Source organism: Scyliorhinus torazame, chromosome 17 (genome assembly GCF_047496885.1).
Source record: "Scyliorhinus torazame isolate Kashiwa2021f chromosome 17, sScyTor2.1, whole genome shotgun sequence".
In the NCBI taxonomy this organism is placed as follows: Eukaryota; Metazoa; Chordata; class Chondrichthyes; order Carcharhiniformes; family Scyliorhinidae; genus Scyliorhinus; species Scyliorhinus torazame.
The window spans coordinates 27,794,956-27,814,459 of record NC_092723.1 but is presented as its reverse complement, the minus strand read 5'-3'; the positions used below and the strand labels follow the sequence as shown (position 1 = coordinate 27,814,459).

The 19,504-nt window shown below is 49.3% G+C and overlaps 1 protein-coding gene across 3 annotated transcripts in view; it reads left to right on the top strand.

Moving 5' to 3' along the window:
• The first annotated feature begins 623 nt into the window (after window positions 1-623).
• The window catches only part of LOC140393800 (calcium/calmodulin-dependent protein kinase type 1D-like), a 42,141-nt gene continuing 23,260 nt past the window's right edge, over window positions 624-19,504 (top strand). For 2 of the 3 annotated variants that reach the window (XR_011935731.1, XM_072480246.1), the window contains exons 1-5: window positions 624-687; window positions 1,012-1,105; window positions 8,196-8,327; window positions 8,457-8,531; window positions 10,295-10,433. Coding sequence is in view for 2 of the 3 variants with exons in the window: in XM_072480246.1 (XP_072336347.1) it covers window positions 1,017-1,105; window positions 8,196-8,327; window positions 8,457-8,531; window positions 10,295-10,433 (435 nt within the window). In the remaining variant the exon portion in view is untranslated. Of the gene's footprint in view, window positions 703-1,011; window positions 1,106-8,195; window positions 8,328-8,456; window positions 8,532-10,294; window positions 10,434-19,504 lie in introns of all 3 variants that reach the window. The other variant, XM_072480247.1, reaches the window with a different exon arrangement.

Sequence of the window (19,504 nt, the reverse complement as noted above, 5' to 3'; positions counted from 1 at the left end):
ATTTTGGTCTCGGGTGACTGAGTGGAGTTTGCACTTCCTCCCCGTGTCTGCGTGGGTTTCCTCCGGGTGCTCCGGTTTCCCCCCACAGTCCAAAGATGTGCAGGTTAGGTGCCCCTTAGTTTCCAAACGGTTAGGTGGGGTTATTGAGTTATGGGGATAGGGTGGCTTAAGTCGGGTGCTCTTTCACAGGGCTGGTGCAGACTTGATGGGCCGAATGGCCTCCTTCTGCACTGTAAATTCTATGAAAACAAATTGTCAAATATAAGATGTGAAAACCCATTAAAAATATTTCAAAAAAAGATAACGCAGGGTGTTTTTGAGGCCACCACTACACCGAGATCTTTAAGGACTTAACAGAGCGGTGCCAGTCAGAGAGAGAGCATTTGGATGTTTATGGACCCCAAGCCCACTTCTCCTCACCCCACCTCCCACTCTGACCAGAGGATTGGTCCTCTCTCCCCACCTTCTCACCTTGCTTTCCCTGACCCTATCCTTCTCCTTTAAGAGACTGATCTGTGATTTAGTGGTTCGGATTTGTTTGTAATCTTGTTTGGAACTAATACTCGGAAGGGCTGCAGGTGAAGCTGGATTGGGGACAGGGAAGTCGCAGCAGCCATATCAGTGTGAGGAAGGAGCACCTCACCTCCCACTCCAGCCGCTCCATCGGCCTGCCCGAGCTGACAGCAGGTTAGTTGGAAGGGGGTAAGTGTTGGTTTGTCCTGTTGCCGCTTTGATGATCATTTTACTCCGCTGCCTTCTGGAGTTGAGGCCGGGGCTGAGCAATGAAACCATCTCCCCGGGCAAATTGGCTTGAATTGTTATTTAGAGTTGGGGGTGGGGGAGGTACTTCGAACAAGGTTTTAAAAAAAAATGTTAAAACATTCAGATGTGTGTTTTTGTCATGTTTATGCCTCGTATCACGTGGCGTGGCGTGGCGTGTCCCCCCCCCCCCCGGGCGATTCTGATATTAATTGACATCTTTCCCATTTCATTTCCCTCGACCCTGCCCAGAAACGATGGGCCGAAAGGAGGAAAGTGTTTGCAGCTGGAAGAAGCAGACGGCGAACATCACGGATAGTTTCCAGTTGATGGAACTACTGGGATCGTAAGTTGATTGGTTTTTGGAAGATGTTTGGGGTGGTCCACTGATCTGAATTAATTGTCAAATTATCAAATTGTCAAAACAAGACTCGCGCTCCAGGCGGATGGGCTTTCAGTAAAACCCGGATGCAGAGTCCCTCTCTCTGCAGAAGCCCCCAGGCCCTCTGTGCTGGACCCATCTGAGATGCAGTGACAGCCTCCGAAGGTGGCTCTGTCTCCTTGTACTTGGGTTGGTTACTCATTGGTGTCATCTGTTTCGTCCAGAAGATTGGCAGCCACGAATCTCCACTCCTTCCTTGCCTGTCCTGTGGTGCCCGCACACATTCCAAATAGGTCAATTGTATTCACTGCAGCATACCCCCCCCCCCCCCCCCCCCCCCACCTTCCTTCCTTCTCCTCTGCATTCCATCAATCTTTCCAAGAATTATCTCTGGCAATCTCTGCTTTAATGATGTGACTAAAATATTGTGCGCGGGATTCTCCATTTCTGAGGCTAAGTGTTGACGTCAATGGAGAATCCGTTAACTTTTACGACCGAAAAACCGGCGCCACACATGGACAAGGGGCTAGCACCGGTGCCGTGTGGAACACAATCGACTCCAATGAAAAACGGTGCGGGATTTGCTGGATCCGTGATCGACACTCGGGAGGCTGACATGCTACAGTCGCACATACACATTACACTCCCCACACATACCATCCCAGCCAAAAAGATGGCATTGCTTGTGCTGGAGCATGCCCATACAGCTGATGGCTCGTCTGGGGCCAGAGGGCACCCAGGGGGGTGGCCTGGGGGGGTACAACTATATGACCCGTGGCACCAGGTTCAAAGTGGGCTGTCAGCGGTGCGCGCAGCTGCATGGCAGCCTTTCCGGCTGCGGCAATGGTGCTCCATGCCCATCCACCCCGACCCCACAGCCCACCTCTTGGCCACCCTCCACGTACCTCCTTTCTCTCCCTCAGCAGCTGCCACGCCAGTTTCAAGATTTTTAAAAGCACAAGTGAACCACGTTGTCAGGAATTCTGCCCATCGGAATAGGAGACTCGTGGAGACCCAGGAGCGTACCGGGTCGGACCCGCTAACGATACTCAAAATGTGTTCGTGCGGAGTGAAAAGCATTGAAGCTGTTTTCGAGGTGACGGAGAATCGCAATTTGGCATCAAATCGGCACCTGCTGCGATTTTGGAGTTGGAAGCAATTCTCCGTCAAATCGCATTTCCTGGTTTCGGTGTCAGATAACGGAGTGGGCTGGATTCTCAACTGGATTGCCTTAATTGCGGATTCGTTAGGTTATAAGTTGGAGTGTGGAGCTATATTGTTGAAATGATAACTTCTTACAATGTAGGTAATATAATGGTATTCCATTGTTTAACCCATCCTGTGAAAGATACACTGCTCCTTCAAATTCATTCTTACTGCTTTTAAATATGAATTTCATGCTTTTCAATACTTTCCACCTTCAAATTATGAATCTGTCAATTTATAATTGTTTGGATTTTGTGGATTTGATTGTACATATGTCTGCCTCCGAACAATATACACGTCTCTGCCAGGTGCTATTGTTAGGAAAATAAAGATAGTTTTAAGGGATTTATATTTGTATTGGTAAACATTCAATCTAAGTTATTGCTTTAAATGGGTTTAATTTAATGTTTCTGTGCCTGGAAGGGTAAAAGCCTCCAGTTAGATTCATGCTGGATAAAGATGTTTGTATGTGTGGAGTTGATTTCAATTCTCATGGTGACTCTATTGTGATTAGAGAGAACTACAGTATAAAGAGTAAATAGGCTAGCAGATGTGTGTAGGCATTGCTTAGTAACTGGAGACCATTTTAAGGGAAAACAGCTTTTTGTTTTAGTTTTAACTGCATATATTGCAGTTGGAGACAGGACATTCGGTAGTCAATATGTCTCAGCTCTGCCAGAAGAAACTGGACAGGACAAGGGAGTTGCAAAGACATGGGCTTCCTAAGGAAAAAGGTACAGACCAGATAACAGGGAATTGAGACAAAAAGAATGGCTGGGATTCTCTGGGACCGCCCGTTAGCCATGGGATTTGTGATAGCCCACTAAATCCTGCGATGGACGATAATTGGAATCCGCGTTAGGTGTCAAACCAGTCACTGGTCTCTCAGCCCAACCCGCCGGCTATAACAAGCTTCCCGACGTTCCAGCCGAGCTTCCCACCCTCACCCAGTGGGACTATGCAAATAGCTTATTAGAGTTATTTTACATCTCATTGATGGACAGGATGTTGGCACAGTGGTTAGCACTGCTGCCTCACAGCGCCAGGAATTCGAGTTTGATTCTGACTTTGGGTGACTGTCTATGTGGAGTCTCCCTGTGTTTGCATGGGTTTCTTCCAGGTGCTCCGGTTTCCTCGCACAGCTAGAAGATGTGCAGGTTAGGTCAATTGGCCATGCTAATATTGCGCCTCAGTGTCCAATGGTTATCTGAGGTTATGGGGTTGCAAGGGAGTGGGCCTAGATAGGGAGCTTTTTCAGAAGGTTGGTGCAGAACCAAGGGGCTGAACGGCATCCCTCTGCACAGTAGGGATTCAATGACTCTATGACGCCCAATTCACTTGCCAGTCCCATCCGAGAAACCCACTGGTGTGATTTGGTGCAAGTCTTGAGGAACATAGACCTGGTGGCTTGCAGTCTGAGGGGGTGGCAAGATGGTAAATACCCTCCCAACAATTACCTCAGGGTGTCGAGGGGGTCCTTCACGATAGAGCTTTACATATTTAAGTGAGCAGTTAGGTTCACTTAAATATGTCGACGCCGGATTCTCCGAAGGCCAGAGAATGGACACCTATGCCCGAGCATCTCCCCATGGCAGGGTTTAGCACTGCTCCACATAAACATGGACCAGGCATAATGGTACCTGGGGGGAGGGGGTCTCCCAGCCATTGAAGGCCACTGGGTGGTTGGGCTCTGGGCAGGATGGTACCCTGGCACACCTGCAACCCAGGCACCTTGGCACTGCTAGGCTGGCACCTCAGCACTGCCACCTGGGTACCCTGGCAGTGTCACTCTGGCATTGCCAGGGTTCCAGAGTGGCAGTGCAAAGGCGGCCGGGTGCCAGGTTGCCCGTGCCGGGGATCGGTCTTGGGGATGCCTGTCTTTATGAAATGGGGTAGGGGGTCTAGAGGACCCCCTTGGAGGGATCTGAAGGGTGTGGTTGGGGAGGGAGGCGAGGTCAAGAAATCAGGGTAGCATTTCAAAATGGCACCCCGATCTCTTCCTGCACTGACGAGCTGGGTTCATCAGTGCAGGAAAGGAGGTCAGTCCCGTTTGATAGTGGGGCCATTCTCGGTGCTGCTGGCATTGAGAAACACACTGCTAAACCCACCCAAAACGGGAATCTTTCTTTCCCCCGTTAAATCGCGCTCACTAACTTACATTCAGAGTGGAGAGTGTATTTGACAACACCAATCTGTGTGCTTAAAGCGACTTTGTGTTCATGAGACCATTGTAATTTAAGGTGTATTTTGTAATCCACGTTAATCTTAAAATCTATGTGTAATTGTTAAATTAAGGGGGGAGTAAAAGGAATATTGTCTGATAATCCAACTTTTAATATTTAATGCATATTTTTGTCTTGTTGTTAAAACTAATTTGTGGTCCAGTGACTCTGTCCCTCCATGTTTTATTTTTTTTAAAAGGTAAAAATTACAATCTTGTGAACCAGGGTTCCATTCTGGGATATTCCCGCCCAGTTATAACATCAACTGGGATCGTAACTATTTGGTGTGAACTGTCACACGTCAGGCACATGTCTTGCTCTGTGGGTCACCCCTGCCACCTGTCAGCTATAATCAATCCCCTAAGATCTGCTGTATCTGTGTGGCATCACCCCAATGTTGAGAAAGTGAGCTAAGGTCAATGCCAAATCCCTGCCTCCAGATTCTCTTTTGGTCACATCAAATTTAAAGATCTTAACCTTTTCTAGGTGCTGTTGCAATGATAGAACCTCTTCAAAATAATCATTCTCAGTGTTGGCAGCAAGGAATTTGTGGCAATTGACTGCAGATGTGTCCTAATAAACCTGTATTAATGATGTCAGGGGCCACTTATCCTCCTGTTTAATGCCATTGTTAATCTGGAATTAACAGGTAGCTGACATTATCCCTGACTGTTCCAAAATAACAAAAAAACCATTCGGATTTTAAAAGATTTTGTGTTTCTTTTCTAAACTATATTTGCCAGGAGTAATTAGAAGACTGCAATCTAATTTGAAGCTTCGACGGACTGCTGAAAACTGTTTAAATGTTGTTTTTGAATTAATCTGAAACTCTTAATTAGATTGCAAGCTTAATACCACGCCCACATGCAGAGACACTTTGCCCTCGCCCTTGAACTTGAATCTGCTGTGTATGGCTGTCAGATGTTTTCATTTAATCCTATGACAGAAGGACTCCTTCACACTTTTATTATTTATCTATCAGTTTTACGTACAAACAATAATTCCTAAAATTAAAATTGAAAGGATGTATCAAACATTTTACAGCAAACACATTGTACTATATTGCAAATGCGTAGTTTGGGAGCTGTTGACTGTTGCTTTAGGTAGCTCTGCAGAGTAGTCTCTACAATGAGTAATAAGTAGTCATCTGAGCCTCCGGGACTGTACAGTCCTTATGCTGGATTCTCTGGTCGGCGATGCCGAAATCACGTTCGGCGACGTGCCGGAGAATCCAAATTCCCAACAGAATCGGGGACGGCGCCGCTTCCACGATGCTCCGTCCCCTCACGTATCCACGGCCTCAGGCCATTGCCTGAGGCCCGCCCCCCGATGCTCCGCCCCCGACCGTCTGAGTTCCTGACGACATGTGTGGTCTCACCAGTCGGGGACTCAGCGTGGCGGCTACGGATAGCGGGAACATTATTCGGGACTGGGGGCACTGTGGTGGGGCGGTCCGGGGCGCTTGAGCCGGCTGAAGGGGGGGACTATTTCGGTGGCTGGGTCCGCGAGCGGCATCCGCCAAGAAGCATGGCGCGGCTGCTGCAAGCCGGCGCCGTGCGCCTGCGCGGCCACGGACCCCGCAATTCTCCGGGCCATGTCAGCAGCTGGAGCCGGGTGCTCTACGCTGCCGGCATGCTAGCCCCCAGCAAAACGGGGAACCGTTTTGCGTCAGTTTTCCTGATGTAACCATTCCCATGCCAGTGTGGGGCGGGATTCTCCGCCACGCCGCGCCACATTTCTGCTTCACCCCGCTGGCGGGATGCTCCATTACGCCGGCTAGTCAATGGGGTTTCCCATTGTGGGGCAGCTCCACACTGTCGGGAAACCCCCAGGCTACCGGCAAAATGGATCATCCCGCCGGTGGAGAATCCAGCCCATAGTCTCCAAATCGGAGAATCCAGCCCCATGTGTGGGAGACAATGGGTAGGATTCTCCATTCCAAGCTGAGGAATTCTCACCTGCCCCGGGGACTAGGTGGATGCCGGAGGGGTTGGCGTCGCTCCAGCTGGCGCCGAAGGGACTGCGCGAGTTCGCGCATGTGCCAAAGGGTTGCCGTGATCTCGCGCATATGCGGAACTGCCAGCGTGTTCTGGCGCATGCACGGAGCGTTCTCTTCTCCGCTCCGGCAAAGGCGGAGCCCTACATGGGCCGGCGCGGAAGGAAGGAGTGCACCCATGGCACAGGCCCGCCCGCAGATCGGTGGGCCCCGATTGCAGGCCAGGCCATCGTGGGGGCCCCTGCCCCCGGGTAGGATGCCCCTGCACCCCCCCCCGAGGACCGCCCCAGCCGACGTTCGTGCCAGGTCCCGCCATGTGGAACCATGCGTAACCCACGCCGGCGGGACTGGTCAAAGATGGATGGCCACTCAGCCCATTGGGGCCCGGAGAATATGGCAGCCGGCATCGGGGCGGGATTCGCGCCGTCCCCCAGGGATTCTCTGGCCCGGCGGGGGGTTGGAGAATCCCGCCTTAAGTGTTGACACTGGGGCAGGATTCGTGGACTTTCACGACAGCAAAACTAGCGCCAAACTTGGATCGATTCAGCAACTGTGGAGGGGATAGCACTGGTGCCACGTGGAACACAATCAATTCCAATCAAAACCGGTACATGATTCACCGGGTCTGTGATTGACGCTCGGGAGGCTGACAAGCTGTAGCCGCAGATACATATTACAATCTGCACACAAACTCATCCGAGTCAACAAGATTGCACTGATTGTGCTGGAGCGTGCCATTACTGCTGTTGGGTCAGCTGGGGCCAGAGGGCACCTAAGCGGGTGGTCTAGGTACACCTATACGATGATCTGTGGCCGTAAGTTCCCAGTGAGCTGTTAGCGGCGTGTGCAGCTGCATGGGCCATGTCCGATGCAGCAATGGTGTTCCGTACCTGTCCAGTCTGACCCCACAGCCCACTCCCTGGCCACCGACCGCTACTCCCTCCGGCCCTGGCGGAAGCCCCCCCGGCCAGCGGGTCAACTGTCAGCACATAATAGCGATGTTGGACATTTTCTGTACCTGCTCTCTCTCCCGAGCAAGCCACTCAGTTCAAGGGCAATTTGGGATGGACAACAAATGCTGGCCTTGCCAGTGACACTCGCATCCCATGAAAGAATAATGACAAAAGTCCTTTCTCCACGACACAGTCTGCACTGCTTGTATAAATGATAACATTTGTGCAGCTGTATTTACTTTTAAACAGATATAATATTAATAGCCTCATCACATACACACCTTTTAGCCAATTTCTTCAAAAAACAAAGGAAGACTTTGAAGTGTTGCATTAAACATAGACAAACAGGGATAAATTTCCATCCTCACCACATGGGCAGATGTCTGGCATTGCATCTCATTCAACCATCGTAGAACCTGCATGATTTTCACCCCTTTGATGTCAATAACTGGTGGCAATATTTCCACGTATAACTGCCCATGCAGTGAAGGTAAAAATTACTTAATTGTCCTATAGTTCTAGCAAATCAACTAGTTAATTTTCAAGTCGTGCTTATTATTGAGTGAACAGTGTAGAAAACAGTTCCAGCCCCAATAGCATCCTTCTGTATAACACAAATATGATGAACTCCTCTGTTTTCTCACATGTAATATAAAATGTTTCTTTCCTTCTTGCAGAGGAGCTTTTTCAGACGTGTATTTGGCAAAAGAGAGGACAACTGACAAAATGATAGCTTTGAAGTGCGTTCAGAAAAACAAGAACAATGCAAATGACCTTGCATTAGAAAATGAAATTGCGGTTTTGAGAAAGTGAGTAAGATTATGTTTATTTCGCTTATGTGTAGCTGACAATCCATTCGCCAACCTGCATCACTTAAACAAATGCACTGGAACAATTGAAGAACTATTGCAACAGTTTTACTTTTTTTTGGATTTTAGGATCAAACATGAGAACATTGTGGCCCTAGAGGACATCTATGAAAGTCCCACTCACTTCTACCTAGTCATGCAACTGTAAGTAGGCATTCAAATTCACTTTACATCATGATTTATATTTCACATCAATTCATGAGTTACATTGTGTCAGTGATGGATAGTGCTGATGTAAATGAGAGCTCTGTGCTTTGCTGTCGACAACAACCACAGTAATTTGAATTTTTATTGTGCCTTTTACTTAGCTAAACATTCCAAGACACTGTGCAACACCATTATCTAAACAGGTTTGACACCAAGCTACATAAAGAGATTTTAGGATTGATGACCAAAAGCTTGGTCAAAGAGGCAAATATAGAGCATGTTAAAGAGGAGAGAGAGAGGTAGAGAGGTTAGGGAAGGAATTCCACACTGTGGGACGAGGCAACCAAAAGTGTATCTCCATGGTGGAGTGATGAAAACCAGGCATGTGCAAGTATCACATTTGACGGAATTGGTAGAATCTTTGTAGGTTTTTCCACAGAGGATTAACTGGATGGCCTTGCATAGGGAACCGGGATAACATTCATAGAATCCCTACAGTGCAGAAGGAGGCCATTCGGCCCATCGAGTCTGCACCGACCCTCCGAAAGAGCCACTACCTAGGCCCAAACCCCCGTAACCCCTCCTGACCTTTGGACACTTCGGGCCAATTTAGCTTGGCCAATCCACCTAACCTGCACATCTTTGGACTTTCGATTTCATGCTGCCAGTGCGGACCCTAACGTTCTGGAACAATTTCGGAAAATTATCCCTATCTGCATTACCTGGCAGATTAATATCTGTCGTCTTTTGTGGTGCCATTTTGAAGTTGCTGCTGTGGAAATTAACCAATGAAATTCTTTATGTGGAAAACATAATGGGCAGCCCAAGAGAAATCGATCAATATACCAGTGATACCAAATGTAAAGCTTGTATGTATTCAGGTTTTCTTAGAGCTGCATCAGCCATGGCTCAGTGGATAGCCCACTTGACTTTGAGTCTAAAAGTTTTGGGTTCAAGTCCTCTTTCAGAGAGTGGTGCACACGATTTACGCTGACACTCGAGGGTAGTACTAAGGAAGCCCTGCGCTCTAAGGTGTGGTCTTTCACGTGAGGTACTCATTTGAGGTCCAACTTCCCTCAAAGCAGATTAACTGATTATTATCACATTTCTGTTTGAGTCAGCTTGCTATGCACAAATCGGCTGTCATATTTATTATAATATCACAATGACTGCAATTCCAAAGGGATCTCCAGTTTCCCTTCGTAACTTTAGTGGGAAATTGCAGAAACTCCAGAGGAAATGCATAATTGTTCACTGTGTGATTTCTCTGGAGTTTCAACTGAAGTTATATTTGGAAATCAGGAGGATCCCATTTGGAGAAGACTGGCAATTGTCTTTGTGGCATCATGGAATTTTTTACTGCCATAGTTCTCAAGCAGATAGATCTTGTAGAACCCATCACTCTATGTCTCATCAGAATAGTAACAATCAGAATAGAGAGTTACTGATTGTGATTCACAATAATGGAGAAGGAAGGTCACAGTTTAGGATGTTTTGCCAACACAATGTTGTTTATGGTAGGAGAATATTATGAGTGATGCAACATTTCAGCATCATCATCGCTGCACCTTTTGTTACATCAGTGATTTCTGCAGGAAAGTACCTGTTGCAAATTGAAAAGAATTAACCTGGTTAGAGGATTCTGTGACACGTTTTGCAGAGGAATAAAACAATGACTAAGCGTTCTTGATTGCAAGCATACTCATTGTGAGTGTGCATTCCATTTCAGATGAAACATACATGTTCATGTTTATTTCCAGTGTGTCAGGAGGAGAACTTTTTGACAGGATTCTGGAGCGCGAAGTTTACTCGGAAAAAGATGCCATCATTCTGATTCGACAGATACTCAATGCTGTGAAATATCTTCATGACAATGGAATTGTGCATCGAGACTTGAAGGTATTGACATGATTTTGCTGGCAAGAATATTTGAAAGAAATGAAAATGAAATGAAATGAAATGACAATCGCTTATTGTCACAAGTAGGCTTCAAATGAAGTTACTGTGAAAAGCCCCTAGTCGCCACATTCCGGCGCCTGTTCGGGGAGGCTGGTACGGGAATTGAACCGTGCTGCTGGCCTGCCTTGGTCTGCTTTCAAAGCCAGTGATTTAGCCCTGAGCAACCATATTACTACTTGTGACAATAATAAAGATTATTATTATAATATTAATTCATTTGTAGTCCAGACCTTGAGCAAAGGCAAATTATTATGCATGGCACTGAAGTTTTCAACTTCCACACTTTTGCTCCTGATTAAATAAATGTAGGTTTATGCAACAAGTTATCTGGAATAACATGCATGGGTGACTAATACACCTCTTTACTGCCCCCTAACGGGAGTTTGTGTATTTCATGTCACTTCAGAATGCGAACCCGAAAAGGCAGTTTTGTAGCAGACTAGACTCTCATACAGGTTTAATAATGTAGAAGTAGAGATTAGTTATTTTAATTAAAGCTATTCAAATACGACAGTCTGGAGACAGTTCATGGAGGCTTGAACGAACAGTCTGCTGAGAATCTTTGAACAATCCATTGCAGAACTTGAGTTAACTTGAGGGCAGCACGGTAGCATTGTGGATAGCCCAATTGCTTCACAGCTCCAGGGTCCCAGGTTCAATTCTGGCTTGGGTCACTGTCTGTGCGGAGTCTGCACATCCTCCTCGTGTGTGCGTGGGTTTCCTCCGGGTGCTCCGGTTTCCTCCCACAGTCCAAAGATGTGCAGGTTAGGTGGATTGGCCATGATAAAATTGCCCTTAGTGTCCAAAATTGCCCTTAGTGTTGGGTGGAGTTACTGGGTTATGGGGATAGGGTGGAGGTGTTGACCTTGGTTAGGGTGCTCTTTCCAAGAGCCGGTGCAGACTCGATGGGCCGAATGGCCTCCTTCTGCACTGTAAATTCTATGATAATCTATGAAACTGTTCAATTCATCATGGAATCAAAATTTAATAAATGGAACAGACTATACTGATCTGCAACATGAATGCTAAATGAACTCCGATATGGTTTACTAAATGTTCTCAATTGGCTTTGAGCCACTTCATTTTACTGGTGAAGACTAATTTCAGCTCCACAGACTTTGCAGGATGTGTATATACCCACGGCATTGCATTTTGTCCCTCATAGTGAAACCAAACCAAATGGCTGAAACATTAATTATTTGCAAACTTTACAAAATACTTTGAAAGCCAATTGTTTGAATAAGTTTGGAATAAAGTACATTAAAAAAAAATACTGTGAGATGCAGGACACCTACTTCAAATAATTGTAACAGTCTATAAACAAGACAAAGCATGGCAATGATATTCTGCCAGCATTTAGACTGTTCCCTATGTCCTGACTGACACCCGGTTCAAGTTATTATTCACCCACTTGACCAATTTTGAATAGATTTTTGTGATTGTTTGTAATGTGTGAATATTCTTGATAAATTCTGCAATTAAAATATTTTCATATTAAGGGCGAGATTTAATGGAAACATTTCTAAGTGTCATTTTGGGCCCGATTGGCGAGGCTCCGTTTTATGGAGATGCGGATTGATTTAATTTATAAATCATTATTGTTCATTATTGCATTGGTGACTTTGTGGCCCGTATGTAACGGCACTTGGTGCTGGAAATGAGCCCCCACGAGCTTCTCACCATGACTGACTGTCTCGCCGTCTGATTCACTAGACTTGCACCTCAACAGCTTGCTACTAACAAGGGGGAGCTGCTTTTAAGTGCTCCCTCACCACTCACTCCCAGTCAACACACAAGCATGGTAGCGCACAGAACTGCTCCTCGCTTTGGTGATGCTGGCCTGGCCGCTGTGGAGGTGAAATGGGACATCCTGTTCCCCCGAGATATTCAGAGGACCAGCAGCAGGGTCATCAATACTGCCTAGGAGGCAGTGGCAGCAGCTGTCGGTTCAGGCAGAATGACCAGGAGGACTGCTATCCAATGTAGGAAGAAGACCAACAACCTCCAACAAGCTGCAAGGGCAAGTCACCACCTCTCTCCAGGCATCCGTTCCACCTGCCACCTGCCATACCCCCTCTCCACAAATCACTGGCTGACACCACGCACCCACCCACCCCACCTCTAATCTCTGTACTAGTTTCTCACACCCCCGGCACCCACCAGCACAATCCCTTCATGTCCAGTTATGGTGGCCATATGTGCTACCTGCCGTAGACCCCTCCCGATCCACAAATCCTTCTCTTTGTCCTCGCAGATGAAGATAGCCCATAATGAGCGAGAAAGGGCCAAGATGGGGGTGGAGTACCAGGGATCCGAGTCCATACCCCTTATGAGTAATGGGCCCTGGAGGTCGCGGGGTTGACCGAGGAGAGAGCAGTCACCGACAGCGAGGTTGGCCTGCGTCACAGAGGTGAGGACCCACTGCCCCATCAGCAAGGTGAACTGTCTCAAGTGAGTTGTTCATGCCAGACAAAATGATCCTTCCCTCTCAATGACCACAGGTCCATTCTCTTGCAGGATCTCCATTTGATGGGGCTGGGCCATCCTGAGAAATCCCCCCACTCCTGTCATCCAAGAGATAACCTCGGGGGAGAGGTCCGAGGAGACCACCATTGAGCCATCACAGCTATAATCCCCACCTTCCACCATTGCAGAGACACACCTTGGTGAGCAACATTAGTGGACATGCTTCTGGGGCACAAACTGGTGAGCACCACACAGTTGCTGATGCACATCAGGGGAAGGCAGGAACATCCAAGAAGTCAGCAGTCGGAGGTCTGCTGGATCCCAGGACTCTGCAAAGTGCCAATCAATTGCCGAGCCTCTGGACAAGATGATCCCAGAGTTGATGCTGATGCTAGGATACGGCATTGAGATTCAGGAGGGGATGTCAGCGACATTCCAGCAAGTGCATAGCCGATTGGAGGAGTCCCAAAGGCTATGGGCGCAGGAGACGATGCCAACAATACGTGGCATCGAGGACAACACTGTTAGATGGCAACTTCAATGGAAAACTGCAGCACGAGGCCAGCGCCTTGAGTGGTGGTGTTCAAGGCGGGGCTCAATCAGTGATGACCATTGCTGGTGGCCTTGACATTATGTCCCAGTCAATCATATCGCTGATGCAGGTGGACATTGCCTATGCAGAGCATCGCCCAGTCACTGAGGAGATTCACTGAGGGTGTTAATACCATGGTGCAGACAAAGGGGAGATGCTGGGACTGCCAAAGCCAGATGACGCAGAGGCCTCTAGAACTCATGCCAGCTACCCCTCCATCCCATGGAGTCCCCCAGGGCCCTATAAGCCATCATTGAGGAGGAAGAGCTGGTGGCCAACCCAGTTCTTCTGAATCCATCTCTCCTGATACCGGCACAGCTCACAGTGGGCAGAACAAGGTAGCACGGTGATGCCAGTGACACAAATAAGTGCTCCGGCACCTGGCTCTCCAGAGGACATCTGCCAAGGGCATCGAAGGCCACATGACATGAAAAGCAGCAGGCTGCCTCCACCTCTGATGTGTACCCTGGGGACACACCTAGACGTAGCAATAGACCACGAAATATCAGGACGATTGAGGATCACTGGGGGGCATGGGGGTGGTGGTGTCACAATCTGTAGCTAGGGGGCCAACACCCCCACCCCCTGTTGCTCTCCGCTCCACCCCACCCCCTCAGGGCACAGTGGTGTTATATCAAATGCCCTCGATGCAGACCCCGTTCAGAGGGCGGATGTGAGCACGCTGTCAACAGTCAGACTTTGGCATAAACTGAGTAGCACTAGAGCTTACCTCACAGAGAGTGATCACCACTCTCCTGCCTTGTATATTGACCCACTGACAGTACCAACACAGGCCCGTCACCCTGGGGTGATGTTACACAGACCCTTGGAGGGTGCAACAGGGTTTTGGGGGGCGGGGGGGGGGGGGGGGGGGGCGGGAGGGGGTTGGGAGGTTCAGGGAATCCAGAGTGAAGTAGAACTTGGGGGAGGAGAGGGTGATCTGACAGGAAAAGCCTCATCCTATGGGAAATGGGTGAGGATGAAGACCTCCCTGGTCCTCCGAGCATGCCGGATCCTTCCGCTAACTGTCCTCCACTTTCCAGCTCCTCCCGGGGCTCGTCCTCCAAACCTCCCTGGTCTGCCACCTTCTCAGACAAGGCTGCATGTCCCCCCCTCCTCCTCCAGCATGATGCCCCACTGCTGTGCCAGGTGGTGGAGGGAACAGCAGACCACCCCAAAGTGGGAGACCCTCTGGGGAGTGGAGGGCGGTGTACTGCAGTGCACCATCGGAGCGGTCCAGGTGCTGGAACCGCATTTTGTGCAGTCCAATGCACCGCTCAATGACAGCACAGGTGGCAACATGGCCTCGTTGCAGCTGTCACGGATCCTAGGGAAGCATGCACATGTGTGCATGATCCTGAGGTTTTGGTTGCATTTGGGGTGAACATTCAGGAAGTGGAACCCTTTCGTATTCATGAAAGGAACTCCCTGATGCCCAGGTATGTGCAAGGTGACATGCGTGCCATCAATTACCCGCTGGACCTGAGGCCTCCTGGTGATGGCGGGGAATCATGCAGCCCAGATATCTTGGTGGGCCTGGTCCAGATATTATCAACTGCCCCGTCTTACAGGGCATCCATGACCTCACGGATGCCCTTGTGGGCCAAAGTTTGGGAAATGCCACACATGTCCCCACCTGAGCTCTGGAATGGATCGGCGGCATTTAAGTTCAGGGCTGGGGTGACCTTCATGGCAACCGCAAGGTTGCATGAACTGCAAGGACATGGCACAGGTGCCGCACTGTCTCTTTGTTGAAATAGAGTCTCCTGTGGCACCTGCTGTCTGTCATCTCCTTGAAAGACCAATGACGTTGAAGTGTTGGGTACTCTGAGACACAGACGAACCAACACGGTTGCGATTGGTACAACGCAGTTTTATTTCTTTTAACTATTTATTTAACAAACTCTGGTACTCAGCACATGGTGACTGTCTGAGTGTCTGGCTTGGAGGTCCTTGCCCTGAGCCGTCTCCTGCTGGACTGCCCAGGAAGTGTCGTGGTCCTTGTTTTGTACTGTGTATGCTCTTGTCTGTGATTGGCTGTCGTGTTGTGTGTGCTAATTGGTCCGTTGATCTGTCCATCACTATGTATGTGTGTATGTGCTGTGATGTTCACTTGAATATCATGACAGACGTCTGTACACCTTGGGCCATTAGCAGCGTCCCCCTCTGGGTTCCTCCTCGGCCTGATGGGTGGTCAGGTCTTCAGGGTGTGCAGTGGCCCCCGGCACATGGTGTGCTGCCTCTAGCTTTCATCGATGCTGCTGCTTTCTCTGGCATCTGGCCACCTGGGCTGCCACCAATACTGCTAGGGCATCCTTCTGTGGGATCGACACTGTCATCCATTTTGGTATCTGCAAGGAATTGGAGAAGGAGACAGATCGACAATCCATTAGGTCTTCCACCTCGGGACCCTTAAGTCCCCCAACCGCGTCCCCCCATCTCTGAGTGCCATCCACTGTGCCAGTTGTACTGGAAAACCTTGCTCTACACAATCATCCCAGGACACTGCAGGAGCCCCGAGACCCCAGACCCCTGCTGGGAACATGAGGGAGAATGTGCTCTGGTGCCCTCCCCTGATCCACACACTCACCCTTTGATCTCCGGGATATCCGCAGTGCTGAAGCCCAGCTCTTACTTGTTTGCTGGCTGCTGCCTCTATGGTGCTGACGTTTCTAGAGGTCAGGCTTCAAAGTTTGATTGAAATGTGATGAAATAATTATCATCTGAGACATGGCATTTGTACCCACGTGAATCGACTTGAGAATAGAGCTGTGAAGTGCTCTCACAACGAACAAGGCCAACTCCTTATTAGCAGCCTTCAGATGTGAAGCTAGAGGCTGCTTACAGTCAATGGGAGTTAAAGTGACCGTAAGCATATAGCCAAGAACAGTGCTCTGTCCTGGAAGTGTTTGACAGGACAGACAGGCAGCAGCTGTAGTTGCCCCTGTTATGGATATCCACAATATTTAAAGATGACTTGAAGGCCTCACTAATGAAAAGCCTCTCAACCCCTCCCCCCAGCTCAGGAGCGACCCTGACTTGAAGCGCTTCAGCCCCCTGACCAAGCCCCCCCACTGCCCCCCCATCCCCCAGTGCTCTTCAGCTGCATGCTGGAAAATGGAAATGTCTACTCACCTCCTCACTTCCCATCAGCAGTCATTGCGCTAGCGTCATGTTTTTAAAAAGGAGTATTAAACGACGCCTGCATGATTTCTCATTGGTAAGCGGGTTCATTCCCGGGAGGCTGTTGCATTCAACTTCAATCTCGCTGATGTGATGAAAATTGATGCAAATTGGGGTCAATGATGTACTCGCTATATTTGGGCATGATCCAGAATGCCCATCGAGAGTGGGCTGGTTAGATAGCAAACGGGTGCGAATCTAGATTTTGGCCTTTCCAGCTATTTAATCAGCATGCCCAGATCCACTCCGGGCGCAATGCAGTGGTTAAATCATGCCCTAAGAGTACTTGTGCCCAGAGGTGGTAAATCTTTTTGACCTGTGAGACACATCCCATACATACATGACCAAGCTAGCTTGCCATGGGCAGCAAAATGGCACAGTGGTTAGCACTGTTGCTTCATAGCTCCAGGGACCCGGGTTCAATTCCCTGGCTTGGTTTACTGGCTCTGGGGAGTCCGCACGTTCTCCCCGTGTCTGTGTGGGTTTCCTCTAGGTGTTCCGGTTTCCTCCCACAAGTCTCGAAAGACGTGCTTGTTAGGAGAATTGGACATTCTGAATTCTCCCTCAGTGCACCCGAACAGGCGTTGGAATGTGGCGACTAGGGGGATTTTCACAGTAACTTCAATGCAGTGTTAATGTAAGCCTACTTGTGACACTAACAAAGATTATTATTATTGTCACTTTGGCAGTGCACCTTCATGGATAAGCATTGTGATTGTATATTCACATTGGATAGCAAGATCAGAGTCGCAGCCAGCCTTAGCAGAAGCTTAAAGGGGAAATCAAATATGAAAAAATTACAGATTTGCAAAGTAATTTCTGCTAATCTCCAGTATCACAGGTTTAAAATGAGCAACCCTACAATGTACCCCACTGTGTGCAATTCTGGTCCCTTACCTCGGATAGGATTTATTGCCACAGAGGGAGTACAGCAAAGGTTCACCAGCCTTGTTCCTGGGATGGCGGACCTGCCTTACGAAGAGAGATTGGGCAAACTGAGTCTGTATTCGCTAGCATTCCAAAAAATGAGAGGCAACAATGCTTAAATGAATAAGCAGGCTAGTTGCAAGTAAGATGTTTCCCTTGTTTGGGGAGTTTGGAACCAGGAAGCACCGTTTCAGAATAAGGGGACTGCCACTTATCACCGAGATGAGGAGAAATGTCTTTACACAGAGGGTCGAGAATATTTGGAATTCTCTACCCCAAAGGGCTGTGGAAGCTCAGTCACTGTGTATGTTTAAGGCAGAGATTTATAGATTTCTGATTAACAATAACTCAAAGGGTTATGGGAATAGTGAGTGTAAGAGGCATCAAGTGTCTGATTGGCCATGATTGCATTAAATGGTGGAGCAGGTTCAACATGCTCAATGGCCTACTCCTGTTCCTACATTTCCTGAAAAAAGTCAAGTAACCTGCTTGCATCTCGGCATCATGCATCTTATATTAAAGGCCTCAGTCATGGGATTAATTGATCAGATATCTAGGGGGCGATTCTCCCAAATGGGCCCAAGTGTTCGCGCCGTCGTGAACGCCGTCGCGTTTCACGATGGTGTGAACCGGGCCCGGGTACGACCTATTCTGTCCCCCCCAGGGGGCCAGCACGGCACTGGAGCGGTTCATGTGCAGTTGGGTCATGCCAACCTGCCGCGCATGCGCGGGGGACTTCTTCGGCGCGCCGGCCCGGACGCAACATGCATCGGTGTTCAGGTGCCGCCGCGCAGGAAAGTAGGCCCGGGGGTGGGAGGGGAAGAGGCCGGCCCGCTGATCGGTGGGCCCCGATCGCGGGCTAGACCCCATTGGAGGCCCCCCCCCCGGGGACGGATCCCCCCTCCCCCCCACCCCCCCAGAGGCCGCCCCCAGGCCCTTCGCACAGAGATCCCGCCACCATCGACCAGGGGTAAACGGCGCCGTCGGGACTCTGTCGTATCCGCGCGGCCGCTCGGCCCACCTGGGCCGGAGAATCGGTGGCCCCGCCGATTCCAGCGTCTGGCGCCGCGTCAAACGCGCCGGCACAAATGGCACCGATTCTCCGCACCTCAGAGAATCGTTCGCCGGTGTCGGGGTGTCATGGCGCGGTTGCGGCGATTCTCCGGCCCGGCGCGGGGCTCAGAGAATCGCCCCCCCAAGATCTGCATTGGTTTTATTTGACGTAGATCCGGATATCCTCAATACAGAAGCAAAATGCATAGATGCTGTGAATTTGATATAATAACAGAAAATGCTGGAAACACTCGGTGAATCAGGTAACATCTGTGGAGAGAGAAACATAATTAATGGCTGAGGGGTTTACCAGCCCTTTGGTAATGGGCTTGGAGACAGGAAATCTGGCAAAATGGCACAGTTTGACATTGGTGGCGGGGGTTGGGGGAATGGGTGGTGCCTGATGTTTCCATCACTGCCGTGCCTTTTTACGAGCTGCGGGAACGTTGGAAGACCATTAAGCCACATAAGTGATTAATTAAGGGCCACATTTTCCCCTCCATATTAGGGCGGGTGGACCCAGTGAAACCTGGCAGCCTCTTGTGGAGGGCCCTCTTCTATTGGTAATCTACGGCCCATGGAAAACACCCCAGATGGACAATGGTCACCCTCGCGAGAATGACGCTGCTGGCGCTCACTCATTCCCCTCCCCGCCCCCCCATCCAGATCACTTGGGGCCTTCTCCCAACCTCACTTAGGCTATTTATGGCCTTCTCTACCTTGCCCTCGCCTGAGGTGTGGTGATCCTCAGGTTAAACCATCACCAGCCAGCTCTCCCGCTCAATGGGGA